The following is a 19,414-nucleotide window of genomic DNA, read 5'->3' as shown; positions in this document are numbered from 1 at the left end:
CTACCATTATCAACATCAGCAAGGACTTTGGGGCTAGTCCTCCATGCATTTGTACTCAAAATAGGACCAAAACCAACCAACCAACCCACCCACCCACCCCTGTCTACCCATTCAGCCCCATTCCAAAGTAGTGTGAGTTACACCAGCTCCTACATAAGGTGTCAGTTTAGCTCAATGACTTGGTACATTTTTGTAATATTGTGCATTCTAGATACCTGAACAGTTGTAGCTGTAAACACCATCACTACTCGCAGTACTAAACATGGGCACCTCTTCTGCCACCTCACTGGCAGGGCTGTTTGAAAGGTTCTACTAGAACCCTGAACTTATCTGAGATCAGGGTGCCTTTAAGATTCTATTAGGACTTTGAATATTTATAAAAGTCCAGCAGACTTGGGGTGATATTCATATAGGCTGACCTCTCTTTTAGCCCCTCACACCCAATGGCAGCTTCCACAGCACCATCCTCCCAGAGGTCCTCCCCACAGTTGGTTGCTGTCTCTTGAGACCAGGAGGTTTCCCCCACTTTTTACAGTCAGGGAAATCCTACAAAGGATCTTTGGAACATAGGCAACCATGCACTAAACCTTATGGAGTGCTACTGGCCATGCTGCTTAGCTTACTAGTGGTTGCAATAGCAGTCAAATTGTGTTTTAGGGAATAAAAGGCAGAGGCAAGTAAGATATGTTACAGGACTGTGGCCCAACTGCCTCTGACCCTCTCCTCCCAAAAGCTTTCGAAGTCGGACTCTGTATCTATGCAGAAGACCAAGATCATGGAGATAGGAGAGAATGCTGTCAACCTGGGTAGAGGCGAGACTGGGTGGAGCAGAGTACAAGAGTTGGCAACTTTGTCTATCTTGGAAGTACAATATATGCTAGTGGCCAGCTCACTAAGAAAGTCAGAGCAAGAATGGTAAAGGCAGTAGATCATTTTCCTCTCTGTCTAACATCTGGAGGAGTGAGAAGATGACACTGTACAATGCTATTGTCCTCCCAACATTATTGTTAGCCCTGGAAACATGACAGATTACTCCTCGGATCAGGTGAGGAGGCATGGGATATAGGGGTGGGGAAAAAAAGACAGATGGAGCGAGGGAGTTATTGCAGGGGGGTCACATAGACTGGAGTTCAGAAGGACTAGTGGGGGGGACAAACTGGAGCAGGGGCTGAATGGAAGTGGGGGTGCAGGGACACATGGAAGTAGAGGGGGTGGCTGAGTGTGGGTGCAGGGAGACTGGGGATAGGGTGAGCAGGTGCAGGGACTCATGAAGACAGGGCCTGATGTGCCTGACAGATTGGGAGAAGCTAGGGGTCAGCCAGGGTCTGCATGAGGGAGGCTCCTCAACTCCCTAACAATCCCTCCATCCCCCAAAAAACCTGTTCCATACTTCTCCCACCCACACCCAGCAATCCACCTGGTTCACTCCCAGGCTTCTTCCAAGCAATTACTTCCTTCTCCCTCAGCTTCTCCATTACCCCTGACTCCCCAAACCTTTGCACTGCTTCTGAGGCGTGTAGGAAATAAGTTTCTGTATCATAGTTTAAATGAATTACTCAAAGTTCTGTGTATATGCCTAGTAAGGAATCTATTTGTCAAAAAAAAATTTCCTGAATCTTTTTTGTCATCTGTATTGTTACAGACATACTTGCTGACAGGTATTTTTAAATAAGTTACCAAAATAATTGAAACTGGCATGATTATATTGTCTTATTTTGACAAATAAAATATACAGAATTTTAAAATATTGTGCACAGAATTTTTAGTTTTTTGGTGCAGCATTCCTCCAGGAGTAGCAGATAGTGGAAATACATGACAGGAAGCTGTATACATTTCACCACCATTGTTTAAGAAGAATCTTGAGAATTCATTGGAGAAATTGTGTAACCAATGAGAAAGTGTTGTGCTGCACAGGTCAGCAGACTGTGGACTCAATAATTAGACAGAGATTGCTTTGTCATCAACCTACCCATAGCAGAAGCTCAAGGTATTTCAGACTGGATTCCACCCAGAGAAAAAAGAAGTCATGGAAGACAAAGAATGACCTATCGCAGGATGATTGAAAAGGATATGACCATCATGGAGACAACTTACGATGGAGTCACATCTTGGTCTGGATAGACAGCAGTAGAAAGAATGGGTTGTCTCATGCACCACTAGGTGCAGGAGATTCTAAGTCTAAGTCTCCTCCCAAGAGATACAAAAAAAAAAAAAAAAGGGAGAGGGCTTCCTTGCTCCAGAAGGCAGCGGGGAAGAACCCCTTGACAAGTTTTAAAAAAAAATTAATTGCAGAAACTTTGCAAATCAGGTCTCTTATAGAGCAACTTTACACAGCTATACTACAGACCTCTTAGCATCACCACCAGCAGGGGGCATGCGTAATGGAAATGCTGACACCATTTGCACTGTTATTTATGCCTAGCACTGCTATTATCAAAGGCCACGTCTGAGAGGAGGTATTTATTTACCATTGCTTTTCTAGAGCCGTGCTTTGTGTTTGGCTCACTTGGAAAAGAGACTGTTGATTAAAAGGCAGAGCCTCATCTACTACAGTAATTGAATCAATTGAAGAGCAGTTAGAAGCAAGTGCACAATCATGGTCAACCCCGCACATTAATTAACAAATTTCATACTTCACTTGAGCCCTCTCTAAATTCAGCCGGTAAATTCTATGGCCAGTATGCAGTATTGCTGTGGCAGTGAAAGGAAATTAACGTTTCCTATCACTGCCAGCAGAACTAATTGCATATGCACGGCATGGACCGAGCAGCTAAATAAGGACAAGAGAAGATACCCACCCCCACTGAGGGCAGTAGCTCTTGATCATTAAGCATTTAGCAACCAACCTACACACACTCCAACTCTTTCAAATCAGTGAGATTACTCATGGTAACAAGTACTAGCAAACATGTTAATAAAATGTAGGCTCAGACCTTCACTATTTTATCTATTTTTCTCCCACTTGTGACTGTGTCTTTTATTCATGGTACCCCTGAGTTTGGGGGGCTCTCCCAAACCTAACATATGCCAAACTACCCTTAGAAAACTTTGGACAACGGGTCTGTCAGTGAAGCATCTAGCTATGAAGACAACAAGCCACTGTGTGGTTTGGGACACTGTATTTTATTCATAAGTGCCTTTAGAATGTAAGCTCTGCACATACTGATTCTGTTCTTTATTTAGCATGTTCAGCTGTTACATACATAGGAAGATATTTTACACAACTGACCAAAAAAAAAATACCAAATTGGCAAGGTCATGTAGCATTGGGGGTATTTGACTATCACATGGTTGAATATTTAAAGTCACCACATAGCACAAGTGGCTACTTTTCAACAGATTATTACTTTTATATTCTGAGGTGGTGCTTAGAGTATTAGATTGAAAACCCCTTTCTTAAAAACTTTTATTACAAAAATTATGGGTCACTCAATGAGTATATAAATCCCCACTAGTGTTAATGGGAGTAATGTGCAGCAGTCACGGAGAAAATGCTTCCAGTTACATTTATATACTGCAGCACCCTTCATCCCAGTGGCTCCCAGAGCTCTTTACAGCCTTAGGGTATGGCTATACTACCCGCCGGATCGGTGGGCAGCGATCGATCCAGTGGGGGTCGATTTATCGTGTCTAGTCTAGATGTGATAAATCAACCCCCGAGTGCTCTCCCATCGACTCCCGTACTCCACCAGAGCAAGATGCACAGGCAAAGTCGATGGGGGAGCGTCAGCAGTTGACTCACCGCAGTGAGTAGATCTAAGTATGACTACTTCAGCTACATTATTCATGTAGCTGAAGTTGCATAACTTAGATCGATCTCCCCCACAGTGTAGACCAGGCCTTAGATTCAAGCATAATTTCATCCACTACTGAAATGTAGCCACCTCTGGACACAGACATGGTCCATCAGTCTGCCCCAGCAACACTACTCTTACAGTTTGCTAGATATGTTGCTGCACTTCCTAACAGGAAACTATGAGTAGTTAGAAAGTAACTATCAGAGCTGAGATAAAGCCAAGACACTGCACTAGCACCAACACCTTTGGGCAAAAGGAAAATTAAAGAAAGAATATGTGATGATGTGGCATGTCTGCATGCATTTTAGATGGTAGAACAACGTGATGCAAAGCCTTTTTGCCACTCCACCATGTATTTTGTACTTGCACATTTTAAAGAACTACTTCAGAAATGTTTAGAGTATTTAAATTATCTGGACTGTTTTTCCCCTCCACCTTAGGTTAACCACCTGTGCCTATATATTTTTGCTTGAATCCAAACATAAAAGACAGACTGTTTGAAACTGCCTGCAGGTTTACGACAGTAATAATCCTAGTGGAGCTAGATTATTGAGTAGAGAGCAGGTCAAAGGTCTCTCCCTTGGATATCCCCACTGCATTGTATTTCTATACAATACATATGCATGTGTACATGCCCACGCTCTGTTTAACATTTAAAAAAACTTGATAACATACAGAACACTTCAAAAAGGATGCAACACATTGAAGACAGAGTCAGAAGAAAGGGATGTACATTATTCACAGTATTTTGAGGTAAGCACAGGCACAAGTAGGAGATGGGGATCCAATCATATGTTAGAAGTTGCAAAGCTAAGAGATGCACAGGCTCCAGAGAAGATAAAGTAAAGGCCACTATATAAAAAGGAACAAAACTGAGAGGCATGCAACACATTGCATTATGATTAACAAGAATATTTGTGTAACATAGCACTGACCTCAAATCTCAGTGAGAAATCCATGTCAACATATTGCCAACTCCACATAACCAAGACTGAATTGTGGAGGGCATTCCAACTCACGAGGATGCATTTATGGGCAGCAAACAGAAAGGAATAGATCAAGTTTCTGGCAGTCACATAAATCATGAGACTAATAGTTCCCACACCAAAGAGAGCAGAGAGTACTCACTTGGTAGGCATTTTTCATAATCTTTGAAACAGTGTAGATGACACTGGAATAAAGAAAGAACTACACAACCCCAGAATGCGTAGCCTCTTATGTCACTCATGTCCTATCCCCTCTAGCAAAGAGTAGAGTAATAACTTAATTTAATATGGCACGATGGAGAAAAATGTGATCTTGCTGGTCTTCGGTCTTATTATCCATTTTAGCACTGCTTACAATAGCAACCCTGCTTCCTAGCATTCACTCCAGTCTTCTGTTGAAATCTGCTTGCTTAGAGCTTCATGCTGTGAGGAACAAGGCATTTGGGGATTTAGATGTGTTCCTTCCTCTCAGGAGGTCACATGGGCAGCTCCTCTCCTCAAGAGTCCCTCAGGGGCCTGTTCATATACATTAGTCAATTAGAGAAGATCATAAGTGGTATAGGCAGACAACATCAAGCTCTCAGAACTTAATCCACAGTGCCATTACACAGTTATCTTCCCTTTGGGATAATAAAGCCCCTTGATATAAGACAACTGACTCAAGTTCAGCCTGAGTAAGAGGTGATGCTGATTGGAACAGAGGAAACACTAATAACTCAGCAGCAGCTCTGAACTCGCCAACTGTTGTATGCGCAAGTCCCCTGTTTACTAAGTTACACAGTCTTAGGGTCCTCTTGGACTCATCATTGCGCCTTCACTCCTGAATAGTAACAGCCAGCAGAAATTCCTTCTTCAGATGGCCTGATGACTAAATCCTTTCTTGTGGATACAGACCTTGAAACAGCACTCTGTGATTTGTCAGCCTCACTCTAGGAGTACTCCAACACCCTCTACATGGGAACTCCAGCTAGTTTGGCGTGCAGGAGCTTGCTTTCCTGGTTAGACCAACAAGAACATATTACTCCAGTGATCCAAATCCTATATTGGCTACCAATCAGATTCAGGATACACTTCAAGACCATGGCCCTAATTTTTAAAGCCTTCATTAAAGTAGAGCTGAGCAACTCAGCTATTTGTCTCTCTATTGCCACATGGGGTTCATGGATGATGGAGCCCAAGGCAATACTCTCAGAAGCACTTTTGTTGAAGGCCCTTGTCCAGAGAAATCCTTGTCAGCAGAGATCAGGATAGTTCCCACTCCTGCCACTATTAAAGAGCAGTACAAGACACTTCTCGCTGAGCAAGCCTGCCAAGAAAACTGCAAGTTACAATGATGCCCTGGCTAGATTTCTCAGACTGACAACTTAATAAAAAGTAGTTGCTTTTCTAGATGTATCACAACTGTACTCATGAGACCACTCAATACCTCTTGGTTATAGAAGCAAGATGAGATGTTGGAATGAAGAATCTTAACTGGCTGTAGACTAACCAAGTTGCTGGAAATTCTGAAAGCACTGTAAGTTCACCTTGTCTTTGAGATGTATGATTTGAATAAGGAGCAGGATGAAGTTTGGACTTTTGATAACTGGAACCGTGGGAGAAACAGAATTGCAGGTATTGGTTTCTGGCAACTCCTACAGCTTACAGATACTTTCCCAACAGTGGAGGAAGCATGCTCCCTACTCCAAGGAGCTAACAAACCCATTACCGTTTGAAGGCTTTAGTAACAATACTGGAGGGCCAATAATAGAGAATTGTTTCAGGAAGAACTTTAAATCTTTAGCATCTTTAAAATAAAAAATAGGTGAGCTAATCAGGTAAATCAGGTTGCTGAGAGATTAAGGAGCTTTACTACAATCCTGAAGGTTGAGAGTTCAAGTCTTGCTTGATCTTGCCCTGAAAGGCCATCACCAGTTATCACCCAGGTGCAAAATGCATACCTGATCCATCAGGTTAGGGCAGTCAAAGGTGGTCGGACATGATGCTCGCCACCTCACTTCCTGGTGTAATATTGGCTATGAAACTGCCTTAACTGCATCAGCCTGAGGAGCCATTGGTTCCGGGGAATTTTGACTAATCTGGTGCTCTATATGTTACTCAACACATGGTGAATCCACCCTCAGTTTTTTGAAGTGGGAGAGAACACACTTTCTAGAGACACTTCCTGGTTGAATGGAGCAATACCAAGTGGCTTTGGAGGAACCAGTTTCCATCATTCCCTGAGACTTACTGTAAATAGTCAAATGTCTATACAGGAACAGAAACACCCTAACAAGAGGCTATCAAGACAAGAATGACCTACAGCAGACCTACTGTAACACTTTGGTTTTGGATAAAAAGCAAATGGCTCTGCATGAAACATGCCCACATTTGACTGTTCACAACTCAGTCCAACTGCAGCAGGCAGGATTTTAACATTTATTGCACCCAAAATGCAATAAAAATGCAAAGCAGGCACACTCCCATGTCCACAGATGGTTTGTATTTGTATAGGGTAGTTTGGGACTGTACATTTCAGTTCAAACACTAAGATCTCACAAAAAAAGCAGAATTTTTAAAAGATATTTTAAAGTAATATAGGAAGAAAGGATGAGCATACTGTGTTAACATCAGATTCACTTCTCTTCCTTCAAATAGCAGTTTGGTAAAATCATTTTATTACATGAAAATCAATTCCCTTTTATGGGTTTCAAATGAAATGAACCAAGGAAAACCAATATCAGCAGAGGCTTGTTCATGTAAATGAGCAGCCAAATAATAAAAGGTTGCCAACACTGAAGTAATCAAAATAAAATCTGAGATGATTTTCTGCCAAGTACTGCTTTAGAGCTGAAGGATGTGACTTTAATCATCAACATCAACCCCTATACCTCCTACCCCCCCAAAAAAGAAAAAAGAGTAATACTTGGCTCCTATGTAGTGCTCTTCATCCACAGATCTGAAAGCACTTTGTAAAGGAAGGCAAATATCCCCCCATTTTACAACTGAGGAAACTGAGGCACAGAAGTGATGTGACTTGCCCGAGATCACACAGCTTGCCAATAACAGAGCTAGGATCAGAATTCATGTCCCTTTACTCTCAGTCCAGTGTCCCTCTATCTACTGGACCACAATATCTCCTGCTTCAGTGAATTAGCTAGAGGGACTCTCTTAGCAGTCTAAGCATCAGGTTTGTAAAGCTAGACTTCCCGGAAACACAAGTCCTAATCCCAGCAGGCCAGGCTCAGCCTGTGTGAGGTAAATACAGTGACCGTTTACTGTGTTTGGTATTTCACAGAGTATCTTAAAACCCAGTCCTGTGTGTTCTGTGTGCACACTGAAAAGATCCCATGGCACTATTCGTAAGAGCAGAGGTTGCTTTGGTGTCCTTGCCATTGCCCAGGGTGCTGGATTGCTGTTGCATCCAAAGAGAGCTGTATTTCATTGTGGTACTGTACACACATAGTTTATGCTGTACATTGGAATATGCCACTGTAAAAAAGTGGGATTTATTAATTTTGAATCTCTACAGTTGTTTTAAGAGAAAGTATTTGATATCAAAGGCAAAGAAAATACTACTCTTACAGCAGTAGCTGGGCTCTCAAGTGTGTGTTGCTCAATGAATTCTTGGAGGCAAACCTTAAGCATCTCTCTCTCTCCCTTTAGAAGAATTTCTAAAATGTAATCCCAGCAGAAGTGGGAGAAAAAAAAAAACTTAAATTATTTGGTGAGAAGCCAAGTAAGATGACATAAGAGAAGGACCTCAGCTCTATTTTCTTTCCATCAAAGACTCACTTTGCCCTGTATTTCAGGCTATAAGACATGAGACAACAGTCTAATAGAGGTAGTTAAAAAACCCCAAAACTGCTGCTGTGGGAATTGAAGCTCAGAAACAGACATGTTACCAGGGGCATAGTCTGTTCTCATGCAGAGGTGATGAGTTCAGTAACATGGAGAATGACAGTCATTACCCCATAACAGATGAGCCCATAGAGCTGTTTTTGATCTCACATACTGTATAAACCCAAATTCAAGGAATCCAGTAAGTCGACAAGGGTTTTTGCTTTGTTTTAACTGCTGTAACTATTATTCAAAATAGAGTAAAAGTGAAAGTACTCCCTACAACTAAGCAAATCATTCTTAATCACCCTCTGGGATGCAGAGCTTTTACAAATAAAGTAACTTCCACTGTATTTAGCTCAGAACAGACTAATGGGTTAATTCTCATTTTGTCCATTAGCCTATTCCAGAAGTCTGGTTAGGCTGGTGAGAAAAACAGCAATTGGGACTAGGCAGAAAGTAGAGACTTTGGTTTAGGTCAGGAGTGAAGTGACAGCTGGGAGGGAATGGGAACAGAAGGGAGCTGAAGAGATTATTACACCTTGAGAAAAGCAGCAGGACCAAAGTTGGCACCAGAGCAGCTTTCACTGCCTAGCAAAAACCAGTTCTGTCTGGTATAACTGACTGTCCATGTCATGCACAGAATGCAGCTAAACAATCCATCTCTTAAATAGTACAACAACAAATAGTGGGGCTATAATAATTACTGAATCTCTTCACCCCACTGTTGCCTACATGACATCAGTTTATTTTTTTTAACCAAAGTAACACCATACAATCCTCTCCAGCTTTGTAAACATTCACAGGGCTTTCCAAAAGCAGCAACACACTATATTGCACTGTCAATTACTTACCTCTGGGGGAATTCTGCATCACTGTGTGCACAGAATTCATGTCCCCCACAGATTTCTTTGCTTCCCTGCAGAAAAATAACTTCTGACGGGGAAGCAAAGGGAAGCCACAAGAACAGTCACACACCCCTTCCCAGCAGCACAGGCAGATTGGTTCGGGCACCCACAGCAGCCGGTAGACAAGTAAATTACCACTGCGGTGAGTGGGCTCAGGAGTCGTGCACGTGAGAAAGAGACACTCTGTCCCTCTCACTCGCTATTGCAGCACATTTGGCATAGAGGGGCAGGGCTTCAGGGTGTTTCTGAGGAGGTAGGTATGGCAGAGCAGAATATAGAAGCTTGCCTGCTTAGTGAATTGTTCCCATTGTCTTTGTGAATTCCCCCAGGAGTACAAAACAGGGGTAAAAGTTTTAAGACTCCTTTATATTGCCAGAGAGGTGTAAAGGACAGTATGGCTTTATAAATGCTTATGGTGCTTTAGTGATTAGAACCTGTCTAACTTTCTGGACTGAAAAAATTTCCTATCAAAATGTGCTCCATGAACTGTTTGCTACTGATCTTTCTGGAGATGGTCAGTAGCCAATATAAACTGTGAGTTTGATTCCCCAGCCCTCATTTGCTCTTCAGTTGTCTATGTTATAACACTGAGCATATGGCTGCATACTGTATGCTCCCCACTCCCATTCTCCATTGTATTGTAATTTCAATTATTTCAGTAATTTATTTAAACCAGTGTGATTATACTGCATTATTTTGACAAATAAAATATGCAGCACTTTTGCAGAATTTTAAAATATTGTGCGCAGAATTTTTTTATTTTTGGCATAGAATTCCCCCAGGAGTATCAATTAGAAAGGCTCATTTATTGGTTTCTGCAAGTGATTTGGTGTTGCATTATACAGTAATAAGACAAGAAAAGTCATACCTCCTCCTGTCCAAGGGTCTTCAGATGGTCCAGGATCTGAGCAATCACCGCCTCACACAGCTTGTTAATTTCAATCAGGAACTTGGAGTCTCCACCATAGAGGGTGTCATTGGAATCAACTGCAGAAACAAGCATAAATAATTCTGAGTTTAATTTGGATAATTATCTAAGTGTGTTTGCTGCAAAACAATACTGGATATTTAAAGCAGATGGTTTTTAAAGCTGTAAAATGACCCCACCTGCATATGAAATCTTTCATAAAGACCTGACACCTGTGTTTTTATTACCATTGGCTGATCTTAATTGCACACTGCAACACAAAGCAACATACAGCACAACATAAGAATCTTCCATATGGCCAGATCCCTTGCTACCACTGAAGTTAGACAGGTTTTGCCATTGACTTTTAATAGGAGCGGGATTGATTAAGGAGTGGATGAACAATTTATGCTTTACCCAATACAAGAACCAACATATAGTTTTGCAGAGTGTTCCAGCAACCCCAAACCTGGAGCCCTCATATATTACCATACCACTTTACAACTGCAGAAAAGCTACTTGTCTCTGTGAGAACAAAAGGGTTCATGGAAAGAGAATTTCAGAAAAATTGGTGAAAACTGAAAGGCTTGTGCCCATTTTGTGGCACATACCTCGTGCACTGTACATTTAAATTTTTCACTTAGCTGTTCCATACCTTTGTTTGTAACTTACTACATGAATTCAAGGCTGACAATCTGATGCTCCCTGTATACCTCTGAAGCCTAGTCCCATAAGTATAAGGAAATCAGGCATATGTGCAACTATCCAGGTGACTCTGGAATTATATATGTATGTTGCTTACATCAGGTTTATATTTATTTGTATACTTAAAAAACAGTAAGGCATTCTAAAGTAAAACTTGATTAACTGAAAGTCATGGGCAATACTGACTAAATTCAGATAATAGTGGGAATTTTCAAAGTAGTCTATTGTTTTGTACCAACTACATAGCCTTCTTTCATCTAGCCACTTTAAACAACATTCATTTTAAAGAGAATACATTACATGAAGAATTTTCAAATACAAGCATACTCTAGAGATATCAGGGAGTGAGAGAGGAAGATCATCCCCAGCCCTCAGAGAACTCATCTATTTAAAAGGGTTTGTTTTATTATTTTATTTTATTACTCTTCGGAAACTACTTTCCTTGCATACTGACAAAACAACATGAGAAATGAAAACTTAGAATAAACAGTCAGTATGGTCACTACTAATGCACCATATTCAATTGGTGCTAGAGGAGCTTTTAACGGTTATTAATTGCAGATTTATTTTTTAAATATTGCAGTGAAAAGTAAATACATGCTGAGCAAAAACACGAGTGTCGTAATTTTAGAGCTCAGGGGTTCAAACATTTTACGCAGCCACAGACTTGATACAAAAAACGAGCCCTTTTTAAAATACCTGCGGCTTTTGTTCTATGGCAAATATCTATTTTATCAGTAACGCCAGCAGGCCTCATCTGAAATCAAGACTCCATAGTGCTATGTGCAGTATATGCCAGCCCTACCCGAAATCAAGACTTCACTCTGCGAGGTGCAGTATGGACGTACGCACACAGCCACTGCACTACAGAGTGTACACTAGAAACCTACATAAGTGAAACAAAGCTGATTACAGAACAAGGAGATCTGATTCAGCCATTTCTCATACATAGAGTTGCCAACTTTCTTTTCACACAAAATGGAACACCCTTGCCCCACCCCCTTCCCTGAGGCTCTGCCCCCAGCTCTTCTCCGAGATCCCTCCCTCTGCTCACTCCATCCCCTCCTTCCGTTGCTTGCTCTCCCCCACCCTTTCTCACTTTCATCAGGCTGGGGCAGGGAGTTGGGGTGCAGGAAAGGGTGAGGAATCTGACTGGGGGTGCAGGCTCTGGGGTGGGGCCAGAGATGAGGATTTTGGGGCACAGAAGGGGGCTCAGGGCTGGGGCAGGGGGTTGGGGTACAGGCTCTGGGAGGAAGTTAGGGTGTAGGAGGGGGTTAGGGTTGCCAATTTTCTATTCACACAAAACCTTGCACCGCCCCTCCTCTGAGGCCTCACCCCCTGCTCACTCCATATCCCCCCCTACTGTCGCTCACTCTCCCCATCCTCACTCATTGATTTTCACTGGCCTGGCTCAGGGGTTTGGGTTGCGGGAGGGGGTGAGGGTGCTGGCTGGGGCTGGAGATGAGGGTTTGGGGTGCAGAAGGGTGCTCCGGGCTGGGACTGAGGGGTTTGGAGAGCAGGATGGGGACCAGGGCTGGGGATTGGGGAGCAGGAGGGAGGTGAGGGCTCCAGCTAGGGGTGCTGTCTTTGGAGTAGGGTCGGGGAGAGGTGTTTAGGGTGCAGAAAAGGGCTTCAGGCTGGGATTGAGGGGTTCAGAGGGCGGGAAGGGGATCAGGGCTGGGGTCAAGGGTTGTGGCCCCGGAAGGGGTCAGGGGTGCAGACTCCAGGCAGTGCTTACCTCAGGTGGCTCCTGGAAGCAATGGCATCTCCTCCCCGGCTCCTACGCAGAGGCATGACCAGGCGGCTCTGCATGCTGCCCCGTACCCGGCGTCACCCCCATAGCTCCCGTTGGCCATGTTTTCCGGCCAATGGGAGCTGTGGAGCCGATGCTCGGGGCAGGGGCAGCATGTGGAGCTCCCGCGGACACCCCTGCACCTAGGAACCGGACGTGCCAGCTGCTTCCGAGAGCCACACAGAGCCAGGGCAGGCAGGGAGCCTGCCTTAGTCCCGCTGCACTGCCAACCAGACTTTTAATGGCCCAGTCAGCAATGCTGACCGGAACTGCCAGGGTCCCTTTTCAACCAGGCATTCCGGTCAAAAAACAGACGCCTGGCAACCCTAGTCATACAATGTATGCAATCAGTCAATATGGCATAAGCCACATTATTTCACTTTGCTGACCAAAAGCAGTTTCTCTTGTTTCTATAGATGTTTATTTTGTTGGGTTGTTTAGATGATGATCTAGGCCTTCACTCTGCAGCATCGGCCCTGGATTTCTGCAGCAGCAGCAAATACATTTTAAAAACTTGATTTTAAATAAATTCAGATAGCAAGATTTTGGTGCTATATATTTTGATATTACATATTTTTTATTGTCACCAAAATTTACATCTTTGAACATGCCACGGATTTTGAAAACTGCACTGTAGAAATTGCTAGGGATGAAAAAGGAACTTTGACAACTGGGAAAAGGATAGTTGGAGCTTTTGACACATGAGAATATACAAAAGCTGGGGGTTGTGTTTTAAATGCAAATAGGAAACCTCTTCTCTTTTTTCCTTTGTTGTGGAAAAGATACTTGAAAAACAATAGTTTTGGGAAGACTGGAAGACCTGGATTTATAATCTGCAACAAGTAAGGTGAGATTTTGGCATGATTATTTTTAGTAAGTCACGGACAGGTCACAGGCAATAAACAAAAATTCATGGAAGCCCATGACCTGTCTGACTTTTACTAAAAATAATCATGACAAAATGGGGAGTTGCGGGGGGATCCAGCACTCATGGCCACCATGGCTTGGAGCTCTGGGGCTGGCAGCTGTGTGGGGGCCGCCACCTGCGGCAGCTGAGAGCTCTGGGGCCCCACTGGCAGACAGCTCCTGCCCCACAGCCCTGGAGCTGAAGCAAAAAATATCACAGAGGTTTCTGGAAATCATGGATTCTGTGATATAATCATAGCCTTAGGTCGGCAACCTCTGGCATGCGGCTCACCAGGGTAAGCACCCTGGTGGGCCGGGCCAGTTTGTTTACCTGCCGCGTCAGCAGGTTCGGCGGACCGTGGCTCCAACTGGCCGCGGTTCACCGTCCCAGGCCAATGGCGGTGGCGGGAAGCCACAGCCAGCACATTCCTTGCCCGCGCCGCTTCCCGCGTCCCCATTGGCCTGGGACAGCGAACCGCGGCCAGTGGGAACCGCGATTGGCTGAACCTGCCGACACGGCAGGTAAACAAACTGGTCCGGCCTGCCAGGGTGCTTACCCTGGCAAGCCATGTGTCAGAGGTTGCCAACTCCTGAACTAGTGTATCTAATTATCCACCCACCAGTAAGTACCAGTACATTCAACGATGACTACAGTGCATTAGCTGGATATTTCAGTTATAAGCTGAAGTGAGCAGCAGCCAAATAGTTAATGATGAAATTTAAGTTGCCATTACTAGGTTTCAGAGTTAACACATTGATACCCTTGTGAATTCACATCTCTTCAAGCTATTGTGTCAGGCTGCTTGTCTGCATGCAGGAAAGCAATACTGCATTGATTTACATTCAGTTCATATTTGGTACCAACTTTGCAAATATCAAGAAAACCTAGATTCTGCAGCACACTTCCTCAGTGGCATGAGGTATATGCATGGCAAATTCCACAGCCAAGAACAATGGGAATCACAAGGCTCAGATTCTGAAGCGGTGAATGGATAAAGTGCCAAAAAAAAAAAATCTGTATTGGAAGAAGCATGCTGGGTAAATACTAGCATTAACAGGTTCTAATGTGTGATTATCTAAATCAGAATATAGGTATATTTGGTATAAACACATTTTAACATCTGGATACATTTTATGCTATGTGCTTCTTCCAGATGCCAGGAAAACTGTCCCATCAAATGAAGTCAGTACTCCCCTTTGAGTTAATACTCAAGCGCCACCATTTTGCATCGGAAACTCTTATTTGCCAGTGGCCCTGGATCTTATGACAATTCCATCTAGAAGTAGATGAATGGCTGAAAAAAAATCCATTAAGTCCAGATGAAAGATTCCATATTCATTGTACTTGTTACTGCTGCCATTTGAATGGTATTTTCACCTAGTCAGGCATAAAAGCTATTTCACTGCAAGCTGAACTCATTTCAGAAATCCACCAGCATCTTTAATGCAACAAACCAGCAGGTGCAAGAGGATAGTCCCATGTTTGTTGATGCAGAATGAGATTAAAGATTCTCAGCAAGTCTTGGCCAGCCCTCTTTGGCTGTGTATATCCAGCATCATCCTCTTTCATGTCACAATTCTCTACTGACTACATAATAATCTGTATGCATTTATTTACGATCTGCAGGAAAGAAGGTATGGAAAGCTGTACTGAGGGAATAATGAACTGCTGCCATTGTTAATTTTAGTTTTCTTCCTTAGCAAAATCTAGGTATTTCTAATAAATCAAATCTCCAAGAGAATTAAGAAATTCCAATGTCCTCTAGACATCTTTCACAATCATTCCGACAGCTTCTGATCCCCAGTTCTCTCTCTTTCTACAAGGCACTCCAAGAAATCCATGTAACCACGGTGCTGCTGTCTAGATACAGAAGCGTTGCCCCTGGGTAAGAGGAAAAATAACTACTTCACACAGCATTTTTCATTTCCATGTTATAAACATTTAAGCTTCAGAACATCCCCAAGAGATAGGTAAGTGTTATTCTGCCCCTTTTATGAATGGAAAAAGACAAGATCATATTCACTTTCTTAGGGAGTCTGAAAGAGACTAGGAAGATCTTCACTACAGTCTGGTGTTCCATACTGGCTCAATTGTAAACTTCCTGCTAGGCTACTACATCTTGTCATGGATGGTGACTTTATCTTGGTAGCCCTTCCACCAGAAGAACTCAAGGATTTATTTGAGATCTGCCTGTGTTTGAAAATCAGCATACCATCAGAAGGAAGCACAGTCTTAGAGCAGGGGACCAAAAGTCAAGGCATCTGGGTTCTATTCCAAGTTCTGTTACTAACTCACCACCACACTTTCAAACATTTTAATCACTCTGAGCCTCACTTTTTCATTGTATAGCTGGAACCATCAAATAAATAAATATATAACTGTCAGAGTGAGATCTTAGAGTCTAGGTGTAAAAACCACAAGCAATTACAATCAACAAAGGACACTCTTCTCTGCCTATATTTTAGCCTTTTTCTGCAGCACACTACATTTGCAGCATCTTTTTTATCGCTGTCAGAATCAGAATTTTTGTAACTTATCACAACTTTAAAAATTTAAAATTTTCCTTCAGAGAAGCCAACCCTTCCTAAATGGGTATTTAGAAAGTAGGAAGCAGAAAACCAGTGCAGATATCACTTAAAGGGGAAACTGGGCCTCTCTTTTCCTTTACATGGATCTTGAAATAGGATTTAAACTTTGCTGTCACTAACTGCATCTCTCCTCTTTACTGAAAGGTCTATTATGCCTCAGTGTTGTCCAAAGTGTCAGAGTCAGAGACCTGCAAGTCCAATGACTGGAACTCATCCAACGCATGGAAAGGTTTTTTTGCTAGTTGTTTCATCTCCCCTGTTAGGATTTAAGAAGATAGAATTACCATATCCAAACACAGCTGCATTTACAAAAAATATGTTTTGTTTTTAAATGCCTGGAAAATATGACTTTCTTCCCTTCTCCTCCAGCATTATTTCTCCACTATAACAATTCAGATTCTAGTAGGGGAATATTTGTTTCTATATCCCACAAAATGACAATGAGCTTCTAAACCCACCATCTGTTTATGTATCAGGGGGTAGCCGTGTTAGTCTGGATCTGTAAAAACAGCAAAGAGTCCTGTGGCACCTTATAGACTAACAGATGTATTGAAGCATGAGCTTTCGTGGGTGAATACCCACTTCGTCGATCTGTTTATGGTTAGACTGTCAGAGTAGCCCATATGAAAAGAGGAAGCAGATACATAAAGAATTGGGGGCCTCTCCAACAGAGGGATGGCCATAAAGGCCTGATACTGCTTCCAATGAGGTCAATGGTAAAATTTCATCCGTTCAACTGGAACGGATCACATCATGATCACAAAGAGCTAAAGCCTCAGTTAAAGATGGCTGTGAGCGTCCTCTCACACATTTTCCTCCACCTTAAAAAGAGAAACTTGGGATCTTTTGCAGATAACTTCTGCCAAACCAGCCTACTCCAAGCAACTGGGTGAGGGGCAGCCTCCCTCTGTTTCTACATCTTGCAAGATTAGCATGATACAAGGAATTTAGTAGGATGAGACAAAAGTTGGAGTACATCTGAAAGAACTATTGTGTAGTAGATGCAACGACAAAATTTTAACTGTGTCTAAGTATGCAATGCAGACAGTCTTTGGTGCACGGCAGGGGCTAAAACACTTACTGCTTAAAACAGAGTCAGAACAAAACTTATTTCAGTTTTAGGGCAAGTATCTCCATACGGGACATGTTTTTCCTTAGTGCTGACAGTGGCACTACTTGATACATTCAACTTGTTGATAAAAATGTTAACAGACCTGTTTGGGTCATTTATTATAATTAGAATAATCTGAGGTTTGCCATTATGAAATCTCAAGATACAGCGGTAGTTTTTAAATGGTGATTGCCACAACAAATACTACCACTTGAACCTGCTTTCATAAATATATGGATTTGAGTCTCTCTCCTGTAAAACTGGCAACAATGTTTGCATAATAGATCATTTTATCAGATGTGTCCTCACATGCTTGAATTTTCTAGCAGGACTGAGCTTTAAATTCTGAGGTTTAGAGCTGTTAAATAATATATGCATGCAAAGTGTTGATAAGCCTAAGTTATGTTGACAGTTCAAACACAAAGAAAGACCCTCTAAACATATAAATGCAAATAGCTTTAACAAATTCTAAAAGTTTTGATAGAGATTCATCTGAAAAATTCTGTTTACTTCTACTGGGAACTGCACTAACTAGTCATTTGTATAATTATTCAGGCTGATTCACCCATCTAAAAATTTTTCTTTGAAAAGAAAAAAAAATATTATTGCTGTTCTTATAAACTTGTTCTTTGATCTTAAAAAGATGGGCCAGTTGTCTCACTTTGTCCCCTTCACTATATATCATAGAATTAATCAGGATTAACTACAAAAATATTTAATTTTTCTAATGAGTTTTACGTTCTTAAAGTACAAAACCAAACAGAGTTCAGCCCTCAGGATGATCTTCAAAAAATAAAAGATGAAGCCATAAAGGCTAAAAAGCTAAAATCCAAAGCTAACAGAACCCAAAAGGCTATTCCAGTAGAGGGAGAGTGGGAAGTTTAACAGAAGTGACCAGTGGATGCTCCTATTGGGTGGCTGATGCTGTGTCTTGTCAAATAGTAAATGGCATATTGGAGAAAGTCATTTTCTTCTTCCATCTCCACATTGCCACAATGCAGTAATCCTGGAGGTATGGACAGTCTGCAGAGAAAGCCTTCACAAAGGCAGCTAGCAGGAAATCCCCAAGCTGTGAGAAAGTGTGTCCACAAAACAAAATTCTTCACCTACGCATACCCAGCTATGCTCAAGTTTACGTCTGGATTTTAAACAAACAAGCCCATCTTGGCAACCTCTCTCTCTCCTGCTTTTACTGAAGCAGTGTGCGGAATTTACACTACAGTAGGCTTACACTAGAACTAGCAGAGTTAAAAACCAGGCTCAAAATTGACTTTTACCCAGAAAGCAGCACAGTCTTTCAGGCATAGCATTAGGAAGTTATGGAGCCAACAGAACAGACAGGCCAACAAATTGGAGATAAGAGGGATCAGAATGCAAGACCCGGGGATAAGGAGTGGAGTTACAAAAGCACAGAGGTAACACCCAAGGTTGAAGCTAGCCAGGAGGTGCCTCAGAAAAATAAAAACGGAGAAGAGTAGAGTGTCAAAGATAAAGCTTTGAGGCTCCTCATACCAAAAGATGAGGGATAACATAGAGACTCCCACAGCAGTTATAATAGTTAGAGAGAAGTGTGCTACAGACACGCTTCTTATGCTAAGAGCACCTCCTTTCATAATGATAAGGTGTGCTGGGTTGAGTTTATAGCTCAAAAGGTAACTGATTATGATCTATAGTTTTCCTGAGACAGGTCAGTTAGTTATAACACAGTCCTTTCACAATGGAATAGACCCCAAAGTTGGATTATTGGCCCTTTTAGGTGCTATTTCAGTCTTTTTGTAAACACTGGAATCCCACTTAATGTACCTGATGAACTTAAATAGAAAACAAATTATTTTAACCTCTTTGGTAAAGTATGTGAGGGTCATGTATGACAATATATCTATTGGGAAGCACA

At 42.3% G+C, this 19,414-nt stretch overlaps 1 protein-coding gene across 7 annotated transcripts in view; it reads right to left on the bottom strand.

The window, feature by feature from the left end:
- The window catches only part of VPS35L (VPS35 endosomal protein sorting factor like), a 113,727-nt gene that overhangs the window by 1,906 nt on the left and 92,407 nt on the right, over positions 1-19,414 (bottom strand). For 4 of the 7 annotated variants that reach the window (XM_039491952.1, XM_039491951.1, XM_039491953.1 and 1 more), the window contains one exon: positions 10,379-10,497. In XM_039491952.1, the coding sequence (XP_039347886.1) occupies positions 10,379-10,497 (119 nt within the window). Of the gene's footprint in view, positions 1-10,378; positions 10,498-14,405; positions 15,682-16,597; positions 16,666-19,414 lie in introns of those variants that run through there. The other 3 variants (XR_005585554.1, XM_039491954.1, XM_039491955.1) reach the window with 3 other exon arrangements.

Source organism: Mauremys reevesii, linkage group 10 (assembly GCF_016161935.1).
Source record: "Mauremys reevesii isolate NIE-2019 linkage group 10, ASM1616193v1, whole genome shotgun sequence".
Lineage (NCBI taxonomy): Eukaryota > Metazoa > Chordata > Testudines > Geoemydidae > Mauremys > Mauremys reevesii.
This window is presented reverse-complemented; position numbering and strand designations above follow the sequence as displayed.